The 13,632-nt window shown below is 36.8% G+C and overlaps 1 protein-coding gene across 2 annotated transcripts in view; it reads left to right on the top strand.

Annotated features, from left to right (window-relative positions):
• The window catches only part of LNPEP (leucyl and cystinyl aminopeptidase), a 99,804-nt gene that overhangs the window by 56,803 nt on the left and 29,369 nt on the right, over nucleotides 1-13,632 (top strand). For both annotated transcript variants that reach the window (XM_028092031.2, XM_028092033.2), the window contains exons 5-9: nucleotides 3,614-3,734; nucleotides 4,414-4,568; nucleotides 6,355-6,468; nucleotides 7,888-8,022; nucleotides 11,572-11,703. In XM_028092031.2, the coding sequence (XP_027947832.1) occupies nucleotides 3,614-3,734; nucleotides 4,414-4,568; nucleotides 6,355-6,468; nucleotides 7,888-8,022; nucleotides 11,572-11,703 (657 nt within the window). The remainder of the gene's footprint in view (nucleotides 1-3,613; nucleotides 3,735-4,413; nucleotides 4,569-6,354; nucleotides 6,469-7,887; nucleotides 8,023-11,571; nucleotides 11,704-13,632) is intronic.

Here is a 13,632-nt window from a genome sequence, read left to right on the forward strand (position 1 = left end):
TGGAGAAAAAGGGAAAGGGATTGAGAGAGGGGAATTTGGGGTGGCTTTTTTTTCCCTTTAATTTATGTGTATTATGAAGCAACATGATTAAACATGGACTCTGGAGTCCCTCCTTTACAGCTTACTGGAATGTGCTCCTGGGCAGATTCCTCTGTAATCCTGTCTAAACCTCACCTTCTACAAATCTAGTACTGTATTGCCTATACCTCCCAAGGATTAAACGGTAAAAATATTTTGTAAAATATTTAGTGCTTGGGAGATAGTAGTACACACACACACATATACAAAGTGCACTTTTTTTATCCATATGCAAACATTCTGAACTTCCTTGTATGTCTGTAAAGTCATAACTTTTAATGCTACCCAGCATATATTTCAAAATGTGTTTTGGATAAAAGTTGTTATACAAATGAACAATTGTTTGATTAATTTATTAGGATGAGGGAAGACTCTAACATGCATGGAGCTCTCTCTGTGCTGGCTCCTGTCTTAGGCACTCATTCATAAATACCTTTTCATTTTGTAAACCACAGGGGAGGGAAGCATGAATCCCATATTGCTGATGAAGAAACAGTATCTCAGGGGGGTTACGTAATCAACCCAAGATTACATCGTAAATGACGGTCAGGATTGTACTGTCCCCCACAATATGCTGCTGCTTCCACCCAGTGACAGAAATAACTTCTGTATGTATGGTGACCAGAAATTTGGACTTGAAGTCTAACAAAGGATTTTTCTTACACTAAAATGTTGTAATCTATAGGATGGATTCTATTTTGTAGTATTTGACATTAGGCCTATTTCACAAGATTCAGGAATAAGGCAGTAGGGCTTTACTTACCAATGTCAGTCTTACCAAACAACTAGAAATGTCAGTAATTAAACATGCTCTCTTTAGTGATAAGGATTACGACATTGTCAAAGTTTTAAAGAAAGAAGAACATTTTTTTTTTATCATTTCTCTGTGTTCTTCAGTGTTCGTTACACCTCTTTTTGTGTTCAAGAATGCCAGAATTACCTAGAACATTCCAGGCCAGTTTGGAAATACACTGCTTTGTCTTGAGGTTTTTGTTTTGTTTTTGCCATTGCCTGATTTTGTTTTTACCACAGACAGGTCTAACTTGTAGAATCAGAATGCAGTGGTGGTTAGTAAGATGTGGACACCATGTTTTAAGTTGTAAGTCTTAAGGTCTGAGTGCTAGTTGACTTCCATTTGATGGTGTTCAGAGTGCTCTTATCAAGCCCAGAATACTGGTCAAGACTTTTTGTTTTTGTTGAATTAGTTTGTTCTGTTTCTTACTGCTTCTGTTGCTCTTAAAACAAGCTTGATAATAATTATAATGACCAGATGATTTATCTCTAGTGAGAACTCATAGCACATCTTCTTTTAAGGAAAAAAAAAAAGTAGAAGGGAAGAGAAAATACCAAACTGCCTTTTTTCCTAATCATTGTATTTCAGAAATGGAACTAAGTGGATCCCTGGGTCAGATTTTAGTTTCATGTGTTCTTCTTTTTCCTCCTTTACTTTTCCTCTAAGGAAAGGTGCTTTCAAACCTAGAGAGAGGGGTGGCCAAATGGTATGTGTGGCAGAAGGATGTTGGAGGAGGAATCTGGGGGATTATGGGTGGAATTTCCATTGGGATAACATCTTCAAGGTTAATGTGTTGACTGTAATATAAAATGTGTGTTTCTGGAAAGAATAGGCAGAGATAATGAAGATTTGTCTCAAAATTCCTAGTGATCTTGGTATAGTCATTTACAGTGGAAGTTAGAGACTGTAAAAGAATATGTCAGGCTTTCCCCACTGTCCACGAACATTGACGTTAGAGGGGAAAGATGCACACAGATGTGTCAGAGGGGAAGTACACACATCAATGGAATGAGCTTATAGTTCCTTTGGCAGGTAGTTACTGCATTCAATAAACTGGTCACAGCTCTTTAGCAAGGGCTGCAGATGGTAGAGTGCTGGGCTGGTCAAGTTCTCTTGGCCACATGAGGCGGGAGATTAAATTTCTTCCATAGTTCCCTTAGAAAGCTAACATAGTTTTAACTGATTAACTCCAGTCCTAGATAGGTTATTTTTCCAGTAACTGTTGGCACAAATGCTCTACTCACACATATTTTGCCCCATTTCTGTTGGGACTGTATTTTTAATAATGATAATAATTACCATTTATTGAACACTTACATCATGTCATGCACTAGTCTAAGTTCTATATATGTATTAGCCCATTTAATCTTCCCAGCAACCCAGTGAGGGTAGGAGTTACTTTTATCACCTTTTTGCCGATAAGGAGACTGAGGTTAACCAACCTGCTCAAGGTCACACAACTAGCAGAGATTTGTTTTTTGTTTACTTAAATTTTTTTTTAACTTTAATTTCTAGGCCATGTTACCTCCATGATTTTTGTGATTAACTCTAGACTAAAGCCCCACCTAAGGACAACTATGACTGAAATCTGTTTGACCTTTTAGAAATTGTCGACAGTTTTTTCGTCCTTTAATGAGAGAATTAAATTAGAGTTCACCAGTGCATTTTGTCCAAGTGATGTAAGTCTCTATTTCCCACCAGTTGAGTTTTTTTTTTTTAAGTTTTTATTTTCTGCTATGTCTTGGCCATATCTCACATTCCCAGGTGAGTATAGAGGGCTTTTTTTTTTTAGTCAACTGAAAAACAATAAATAATGCTTTTTAAAACCCATTGTTTTTAACATAATTGCTTAAAATTTGCCTTTTAATACTTATTGAATAAGATGTTTATAGTTAGTCACAGCTTAGGTGTTTAACTTATACACTTAGAAAAAGAGAGAAAGAATAGCAATTTAAATGACTTGGGTGATTGGATCTGCCTCCCCTCTTTGTGAGCATATATCCTGAAGGGAATGGGCAATGGGAATATGAATTTACATCTCCTTAGTTGGTTTTAGTTACTGTGTGCCACTCATTGAGCATTGGATTCTGTTTGGTGTGATTATTTCTTCTACAACATGATCCACGAAGACAAGCCAACAACTGGAAAAAAGTAAGCTATCCTGAGGCTGGAAGAAAAACAATCTGTGCCGTACTTACTGACAGAGCATGCATTGGTCTGTAATAGGCTTTTCCAGGGTAATTTCAACAAATGTGCAATTTCTGCCTTATATGTTTGCTTTAGAACTAACTCCCTGATGTGACTCCTCTGTATTGGGTGCCTATTTGATGCCAGGTACTGTAATAGGTGCTTAAAAGATGAAAATTTGTTTTGTCCTTCAAATATTTCAGTCTTGATAGCTCATAGGTAAGGAAAGGCAACTTTAGGTAATGGAAAAGACAAGTATCATAAAATTGATAGGCAAATGCTTGTGTGTTGCTATAATACGACCCAAAATAGTTTATTTGGGATGTTCTGTTAACTTAAATCAATACGTTTTTAAACATTGTGGTATGTGTGGAAGTGACTTGCTAAATTCTCCAGGGGCTAAAAGAATTGGAAGCAAGAGTTTCTGTCCTGTTAAAATCTCATAAAACTCTTCTCAGTTCTCACATATGCTTCACAGTATTCACCTGATATCATGCCATTTTGGTTTTCCCTGTCTTTATATATATATATATATATATATATGTTTTCTTTTAGGTATCTATATATGCTGTACCAGAAAAGATTGGTCAAGTTCACCATGCCTTGGAAACAACTGTGAAGCTTCTTGAATTCTATCAAAATTACTTTGAAATTCAATACCCACTTAAGAAATTGGGTAAGAATCAGGCAGTGCCTCTGATTTTCATTACCATTATAACCTAGATTCATTTTACAAATATTTTGTAGAAAACTTTTGCCAAAGTTATTTTAAAAGAAAACTAAGAAACACTTAAATCTTTAAAAATTGTCTATATTTAAGATTATTCAGATTCCATGAAAGCATCTGAATGTGGAGCTTGAAACATTTAGTTTATGGGGCTATAACAAGGGCTTATACAGGTGCTGTGTAAGTGGGAATTTGCTTAGGGCTTAGTCTGGAGTTTGACTAATTCTAACCTCCTAAGAAATTCCTGATGCAAATAACAAACACTGAGTATTGGGAGCTCAGGAAAGCAAGAGCAGGTCAGAGCTGTTTAACCTGGAGCTAGATAGAGGTATGTTGGATCTGCACTTTATCCTCCTTGCTCTAGAAAGTTGATTCATTGTGAAGGAATTAGGTTTCTCTTCCTTTGCTAAGTGACAGAGGAACAGTGATTCTATAGGGATGGTTCAGGTCTTTCTCAACTGACTGACAGGTGGGGAGCATACAAGACAAGAGTAGGGTTCCATTTGCTGAGTATAGAAGGACCTCACCGCCTCTTGATACACAGTGATAAACCAATGGGTAAAATATTTTTATTTAGGGAGTGCCCCAGATGAAGGAAAGTTGATGACTTCTTTCTTCTTATGTCCAGATTTGGTGGCTATTCCTGACTTTGAAGCAGGAGCAATGGAAAATTGGGGTTTGCTCACCTTCCGAGAAGAAACACTTCTGTATGACAATAATACTTCTTCAGTAGCGGACAGAAAACTGGTTACTAAAATCATTGCTCATGAGCTATCCCATCAGGTATTAGTAGCCAAGGATATTATATTTCATACCTCTGTTTTATATCCTAGAGTTTTAGAGTAGAATTAGATGCTAATAAGAAATTCAGCTTTTTATTGTAGTATTGCCTTCTTCATAATAAAATGGTGTTTTCTAACACAAACTTGATTTTCAAATGAAAATGCTATCTAATGTTTATATAGGATTTTACAGTATATAAAGCATTTGCACTTCCATTATCTCACTTTTCATAACTGCTCTGAGGTAGGTGATAATCCCATTTTACAAATGTGGAAACTGAGATTCAGTTTAAGTAAATGACTTACCCAAAGTCACATAGTTAATACTTGGCAGCGGTGGGCTTGAAAAGCCACTGTCTACTCAAGACCTGCCTCTCCTTTCTTGCCCTGTAATGACGGAGAGCTGTTTCACCCCGACAGATGTCGGCTGCTCAGTATAGCTTTGTGGTGGAGAGACACTTCCCCTAAATTTCGCTGTTCTCACAACTCTTGGACTATAGTAGTCAGGACTAGATTTATGTTTCCTTCTGCTCAAACTGTGTTCTTTGTTAAGTTGGGAGAGGGAGGGTACTCTTTGTATGACAAGGAGAAAAAGAAAGAAAATTAACGTGGGTATGTGAACATCGTGTTTTCTTCCCCAACACCTTGTCTTTGTTTTGTCCCTTGCTGAGGGACTTAACAGTGTTGGGTATAGTTTGGGGGTGTCATGATGGAAGGGGGGCGTGGAAGAAGAGTAGCACATGCTCTGGTCAGTTTGCTCCCTGTCTCAAACACCATATGTGTGCAACTCTAGAGCCCTTGTGAACACTTCATAACTAGCTGACATCTGAAACACATCCTTATTGACAGTTATGGTTTTGGGCATGTAGCCAAGTTGTCCTTTAGGGGATGTCCTCTAGGTCTGTTATGCCTGGGGCCACCCATCACCACTTCTGTTACTTCTACTTTAAGACTTAGAAATCATATTCCTCTGAAACAGGTTTAAAGATAATATCTTTGAAAAGCATGTTATTGCAATTCTCAAAAGTGTTTCATTTCAATACCTAGTAACATTATTTTGCTGCTGGTTTGAGATGAGCCCTAGGCCACACTAAATGGTGTACCTACCTGTTACCTACCACTCTCAATTTCGGGGATTTTTGAGATACATTTTTTTTAGGAGAGCCTCCTATCATTGTTTTCCTTCTTATTGTTCTATCATAGAAGAAGACATTTGAAGATCTTTCTGATTTCCTTTATTTATATGCATGCCACCTATCTTAAGGAACATTACTTCTGTTTTGAATCCTGTAAATACTGTCCTCTGCTCAGGTGACTGAGGACAAACATGAAGCATGGGCTCTGTAGGAAAATCTGTCACATACAAGTTTATTTCTTAGTTGTCATGGATGGTTGTAGATAGAATGGAAATAATCTTACTAACTTGACATTAGAAGGTATAAGAATTCCATTATCTAGGAAATAACACCTTTAATGAAGTGGCTAAAAACTGTTTTTATTTACCTAGTAAATACACAGTGTGTGTGTTAATTTGATAAATATGCTAATTGTGTTTCTTGCTTGTTTTCCCATTCAACAGAGTAAAATAATAAAATTTTTATTTTCATTTTAGAGTGAATGTATACAAATTTTCTTGTAAATCTTTAATTTGAACATAGTTTCTTTTTACTAATACCTGTATTTTTAAGTAATTATAATCTGGGTATAGGTGATTAATCTGACAATTAATCTAACATTTTTAAGAGTGTAAATATTGTGTTGGTTAGTAGTTTCTTTTTTCCCCACAGTGGTTTGGTAATCTGGTCACAATGAAGTGGTGGAACGATCTGTGGCTAAATGAAGGGTTTGCTACTTTCATGGAGTATTTCTCTTTGGAAAAAATATTCAAAGAGCTCTCCAGTGTAAGTACACCATTTGTTACACGTACTAGCATATTTGCCATTTGGAGAAATGAAAGTATTTCTAGAAAGATAAAATTGATCCTTGTTACTGATAAATCTTCTACCTCTTGAGATTTGACAGTGAAAATTAAGCTTTTATTTATACATTTCATTGAAAGCTGAAGTTATGCGAAATTATTTTATACTTTGTTAAGATGAACATTTTAAATCACTTTGCTACATTTTATTTTTAAGACATGTGGCCCTACTCCCTGAAGGAATTTAGATAAAGTTGAAAAGTCTTTTTTGCAAAACAAAACTTTTTATCGTTTGTATAAAGAGAGAAAAAAATTAAGACATTTGATAGCAATGCTATCTCTCTGTTATTACTGTGATCCTTCTTGTCACAGTGATACATAGATTGATACAGACAAATAATTTGCCCTGTTAAGGTACAAAAGCATATTTTGTGCCCTTTTCAAAGACTTGGGACATCATTCTGTCATAGAGTACATAATAATGATACTGTGTTATTAGACCCTGGAGATGTTTCCTATCCTTATAGATATTTGAACACACCAGGCCATGGTACAATAGGTATTGCCAAATAATCCAAACAATAGGTGGGAGAGTATAAATAAAGATCCCATTCAACCCTAAAATTTTATGACTTTGTATTAAACCTCCTGGATATATGATCCAAGACTGCTTCAAAAAGGGGTATTCTTAAGCGCTTTTAATTTGAAATTTTTGTGTAAGGCCTGTTCAAAAACTTCAGGGGGATAGAAGGAACTCCTTTTTAACTAGAATACTAAGCAAAGTATTCTAAATTTATGTATGTTAATTAAGCAGTGAGATATACAGTTTCACCACTTGGTGGTGCCGAGAATGTTTAAAACATTCTAATGTATATTCTAGGGGAGCTTCTCTGCTGAGCTATCAGTGAATTCTATTTAAGTGTTATGCTTTATTTCAAATGAACCTCGGTTAAGGGAAATGTATATTATCTTAATAGAAACCTGGACCATACATGAGAAGTCGGCTTAATGACCAGTTTTTATTTTTGTTTTTTAATTTCAGATGTTATTTTAAAAATATACACTAACCATTTTAGAATATTTACTTTGATTTTCTATCTGGATTTGACACATTTGGTTGCTTTAGTAATCGAGTCTTAATTTATCCTTATGGTGTGGTTTAAGAAACAATGTTTTTCATGTGGCTAGGGGGCTATAATTTTATTTTTAAATTTAAGGAATATCAATGAAATTTGCTCTATTCCTACATTTTCAAAAGCTTATTTTCTGAAGTTTAGTGAAGATGGTTTCTTTTATAATGACCTTAAACAGTAATTAGTCTAATTCATATAAATAATTACTATACTTGCCTTTGCCTTTGATACTTTTCATAGTTTCCTAATCTATTTGATGTTTTTGCTAGTATGAAGATTTCTTAGATGCTCGATTTAAAACCATGAAGAAAGATTCGCTGAATTCATCTCATCCAATATCATCATCATCTGTTGAGTCTTCAGAACAGATTGAAGAAATGTTTGATTCTCTTTCCTATTTTAAGGTACTGCTCTCCACACTAAATACCTGGAGTGGGTTTCAAATTAATTTCATATGTGAGCAAGCTGCATGATTTAGATTACTTTAAAGATTAAAGATTATTTTAAAATTATTTTCACGTATGCTTTTAAACTCTAAGATGTTTGCCTATATTTAAATCTTGGTTTTAACTTTTCTGGGTTTTTCTCTATTTCTCTGTTCTCATTTAAGTTCTCTGACTGCTCTTCTGGGCAGTGAATCAGATCATACAGCAATATATCTTTTAAAGTTGGTTCAGTCTCCAGATCTACAGGTAGAATATACCCAGGGAGCATTCTAAGCAAGCCCTTGGCTGGGTTATTGAGAATTGAGGCAAGTTCCAAAGTCAAATTGCCAAAACGTGTAAATAAAAAGAGATTGTAAGAACTGAAAACTAGATTGTAGGATCAGAAACACAGACTCCAGGTTTGGGAGTGAAGCAAAAACAGAAAACTAGAAACCTGATTAGGATCACCATAGGTCAGGGACACCTGGGTGGCTCAGATGGCTGAGCGTCTGCCTTTGGCTCAGGTCATGATCTTTGAGTCCTGGGATTAAGCCTTGGTTGGTCGGGCTTCCTGCTCAGCGGGGAGTGTGCTTCTCCCTCTCCTGCTGCAGCTTCCGCCCACCCCTGCTCTCTCTCTCTCTCTCTCAAATGAGTAAATAAAATCTTAAAAAAAAAAAAAAAAAGGATCACCGTAGGTCAGAGAACAGAACAGTGCCACTCACAGTTTTGGTGGGAGTCATGAATGTTTGGACTTATTTGCCTCCTTGCTGTGGCTGTCAGATTAATTGATTAATAAATGAATTCCTGTAGTGGACAGAGAAATACATGAAACATGTGAGATGCAGTCCATATCATCAAGAAACTTGAAGTTTAGGTAGTGGGTACTTGTGAAGCAATAAGAGATGATGTGTGTGGAATAAATGGTATAGACTTTTTTTACCTAGGATTATGAAGAGAACTTTTTTGGAGGAAAATGGAGATTGAAGGGAATTAAAAAATAAAAATGCAGATAAAAAGGAATGGGAAGCACTGAGTAGGGCAGGAATGAGGCAGTGAAGTCTACAAAGAAAAAGTCAGGAATACTAATGGGCAAGACATTTTTGTTTAGGGAGTAAATGCTTGACTGCGGTGTAAGCCATATGTGGAGTAGGGGAAAGATGAGAAAGGTAGGTTGGGGCAGGAATCTGGACTTTTTTCTGTAAGCAATGGGAAGCTTTAGAAGATTTTCAAACAGAGGAATTCCTTGATTAAAGTTACTGTTTAGGAAAACTAATTTGTTCCAGCTCACAAAGTAGATTTAAGTGGAGGGAGACCTGAAGTCAGGAAGTTGCTGCTAAAGTCCAAGCATGGTGTGGTCAAAGTGTGAAATTAGGAGTGGTAGTGAAAGTGGAAGGAAAATGATGAATGTAAAAACACTGGGTGGAGGGAAGTTCTGGAAGGATTTAGTGACAGGGTAAGGCAGGTAAACAAAGAGGGAGCCGTGTTTTCCAGGTTAACACCCGAATGGCATGGAAAATGGTAGTACTGTTAACAAATAAGGAATCAGGAGTTTAATTAGCTATATTAAATACCTTCCAATCAGAGCTGCTGCTATGATTTTTAAAGCCCGTATTGGATCTGTTGATAAAATGTTTAAACTTGTGGTTCTGTTCTTCTATAGAACTGTCACTTCAGGATTTGTTTTGACAGAGCTCTGTCATCCTCTGACCCCCACCCGCTAAGCCCCGAATTCAGTGTCTTCTGATCATGTGGTCTCCACAGCATATCTAACTCCTGTCAGTATGGTAACTACTTATTTCAGGATTTGGGAATCTGGCAAATATCCCACATAACTGGGAAAGTAGGATGCTGAGTAATTTACCAATATTGTATGCAAGAACAAGTAAGCGTCACTAGGGAAATGTGTTGCACAGACATACTCTTTCTGGGTTTTTTAATCTCCAAGCCTAACTCTGATGTAGGTTGTCTGCTGAGATCAACTAGGAAGTAAATTTCTAAAGAAAAGAAAAAAGGTCTCAAATTTAAATGCAGGGGCCACCAAAATGAGGTGGTTCCATGGAGATGAGGATCCAGCAAGAGACTGAGAACGATGGCCAGTGAATAGGGGGAGAATCAAGAGGGGTGACCCAAGGCCAAGTGCAGAAAGACTCTAAAGGGGGAGTGAGTGATCAGTCATATCAAATGCTGCTAGCAGGTTGATAAGATGAGTGTGGGAATTGCTATTGGTTTGACACCATGAAGTTCTCCAGTGACCTTGATAAAAACACTTCCAGTGGAGTGGTGGTTTGATGATGGCTCTAGAGAAAGTGGTAAGAGAGCAAATGGAGATGGCAGATGTAGACAGCTCTTTCGAGGAGTTTACTACAAAGGGCAAATAAGAAATAGGGTGATAACTGAAAGAGGCATGGGGTTAAAGAAAGGAAGGACATCTTTTATTTGTTTTTAAATGAGGAATGTTGCATAGTTTTGTTAATGGGAATGTAACAGTAGTTACATTCGCTCCAGGGGCGAAAGGGATCTGTTGGGAACAAGAATGAGTACGTATTAAATTGATAGAACAAGTAACACCCTGAAGCGTGATATAGAAAAAAGGGAGTAATCGGTGTTAACTTCCATTGTCTGTATCTGATCATCCTGATGGCTTAATACTGCTACATTTTTACCAGAAGTGAAATTCAAAGACTATTTGAGTTCCTTCGGTTATTAGGTGTTGTGTTAGTCACTGGAATTGAGCTTTTTGGATTTCCCCTCAATTAGCATACAGTCTAGAAGAGGAAATAAATACATATCTATATCTATAAATACATGTTTAAATGTGTATCTATCTAATTGCTCTTGAAGATGGAGAACTGCTTCTATCTCGAAGCAGGGAAGGCTTCACAAAGATGTTTTTTGGAAATGATGACATATTGTTCAGCAACGGTCCGGTGTCACTGAAGAGCCTTAACAGTTGCATGCCGGGTTCGGAATTATTAGTGTATGCTTCCTACCCCGTACATTCATTAGTTCCAAGCATATTTGAAGTGACTTTGCAGGAAGAAGAGAGATCTTGGTTATTTTAGCAACATGATATACTAAAACTTGAAATTAACATACTCCCCAGCAGAATGGCTTTTGGAGTTCTATTTGTTTATTATCTCTGGCAGTGAACCCATGAATTCAGCTGGTATTGTGAGCACTGAGATAGGAATGGGGATTCCCCAGAAAATGTGGCAAGCTTTTCTATTAAAGATATATTTATAAACACTTAGCTTTTTATCATAACACTGAGACAGGAACTGATCTTTTAATAGAATGAGTACACATGGGAATCTGCTCCCATTATTCTTTTGTCAAATCCCTTAAAATAATTTTTCAGACAATTTGAACACAATTCTGATTATATGACAGTAAAAAACTGTATTATAACTGGGTTCTCTATATGTAAGAATATACTTAGAATAATTATATTTTGAATTTTAGGTTTTCAATTCTATAAACCTATTATAATCTATTGTTTCCCCCCTTTTCTCACTTTTTTTTTAATAGGGAGCTTCCCTCTTGTTGATGCTGAAAACTTATCTGAGTGAAGATGTATTTCAACATGCTATTGCTTTTTACCTGCATAATCATAGCTATGCATCCATTCAAAGTGATGATCTGTGGGATAGTTTCAATGAGGTAAGTGACCTGAATACTTTATTTAGTTCTTAGAGAAGAGTTCTTCTATTTATATTTTTATCAAGTATATAACTAAGCTATGGTACCAAGGGTAGTTATTTGAGAGAGAGGGGGATGGAGCACAGAATTAAGGGTCAAGAAATGGAAGTACTCCTCTTAAGTGTTGAGATTATCGTGTGTGGCCTTGTATAACTACTTTTGTTCTATACCTTAGTCTCAATTCCTACTTTGTAGGAAAGTTGCCCTTCCTGAATTAAGATTTCTTTACTGTATTTTCATTATTTGATTTTTTTCAAAAATCTGTTTTCCTTTTCTTATTCTTTTGTATCTTTATCTACCTCTGATTCATGATTTTTTTCTTACACTCTGCCCTGTGAATCCTCCTGTCTTCTGTGGCCCTGTTCTACAAGGCCATCCTTACAGACGATATATCACAGGCTGACTGCCATGGGCTACATATTGCCCTTGGATCATTTTGCTGTTTGGATTTTGTTGTGTCTGCAAATGTCCTAACAAGCAGCGCAGTTAGGTTTGAGTTAGGCTTCAGAGCAGTGCACGAACCCAGCCTGCATCATGCATGTATGCATAACCCTTATGAGCATTTCAGTATGTTACCCTGATCCAGATCAATGGTTCTTATGTTTTAGAAGATCACAGACATATTTGAAACTTTGATGACAATTTGGGACATATTCCCAAGAAAAATCACATATATACACAAAGTTTCAAAGTTTTAGGGCCCTGAATTAAGAACTCCTATTCTGGGGGCACCTGGGTGGCACAGTCAGTTCAGCTTCTGACTCTTGGTTTCGGCGCAGGGTCATGGATCTCAGGATCATGAGATTGAGCCCCATGTCAGGCTCCACACTCAGCTCAGAGTCTGCTTAAGACTCTCTCCCTCTGCCCCTCCCCTCTGGGCATGCTTGCTTGCTCTCTCAAATAAGTAAATAAATCTTAAAAAGAAAAAAAAAAAAGAAAGAAAACTCCTTCTCTGAATGTTTTCCGTATACTGTCTCTGCTTACTTGTCTTATCTGAAACCTTGCGTTTTCTATCTCTTAACCCTGTGCCCAGAAGATATACCTTCCCTTCTCTCTGAGTTCTCTTTGAGAAGATGGATTAGTCCCTATTACTTAAGAGTTGCTTCCAAATCACTGTTTTTTCTCTTATCATACGGTAATATTTCAATTGAAAGCCACATTATTTACTTTATACTTATTGTCTGCTGACATTTAGAATATATTTCTGCCTTTCTGACTGACTTCAGCTTTTGCATCATAGTGTTTTCCTACCCCAACCTCGTTCCTAACATCATCCTCAGGTCTTTCAGCATCCACATCAGATTATGCACTGGCCTTTTCATTTCTGTCCTGTGTTAAAGGCCCAAAAGTGCCTTTGGCAAAGTTTTTTTTCTTTCCAATCCCTTATCTAGAAATGAATAGATCAGAGCCATGAGAAATGTAATATTAATATTGCAATGAATTTGGATAGATTTGATTCATGTTTTCTGCTTTAAATAAATGGGCATATGGAGGCTGAGGTGAGGCCTGCCATCATGGAACAATACTGTTACCAAACACTTAAAGTACTTAATGATTTTAGGTGCTTGAAGTTCAAATCCTTATGCAACCTAGAAAAATGGTTGGAATTGGGAGGTTAACTCGCCTGCTTTAAAGAGATAGTTGTTCCAGAATTTCTTCTTAATCATTGATACCAGTGTTGTAGGGATGGTGGGCTTTAGAGGGTCTGTGAACCTCTGACACTGGATTCTAGATTGTGTGGATACATGGATGCAGTTTCTGAGAGAGAGCGTCTGTGACTATCAAAACAGGTAACTACTGTTCTCTGGAGAACATCACCTCATGGCACCCGGCCCATTGACATCTTACTCTGCTGCTGTTTTCTGGTACTCCCACAGTATTAGTTCTTTC

The sequence above is a fragment of the Eumetopias jubatus genome, unplaced genomic scaffold (assembly GCF_037043125.1).
Source record: "Eumetopias jubatus isolate StellerSeaLion01/CBP00866 unplaced genomic scaffold, mEumJub1_p1.0 scaffold_5, whole genome shotgun sequence".
In the NCBI taxonomy this organism is placed as follows: Eukaryota; Metazoa; Chordata; class Mammalia; order Carnivora; family Otariidae; genus Eumetopias; species Eumetopias jubatus.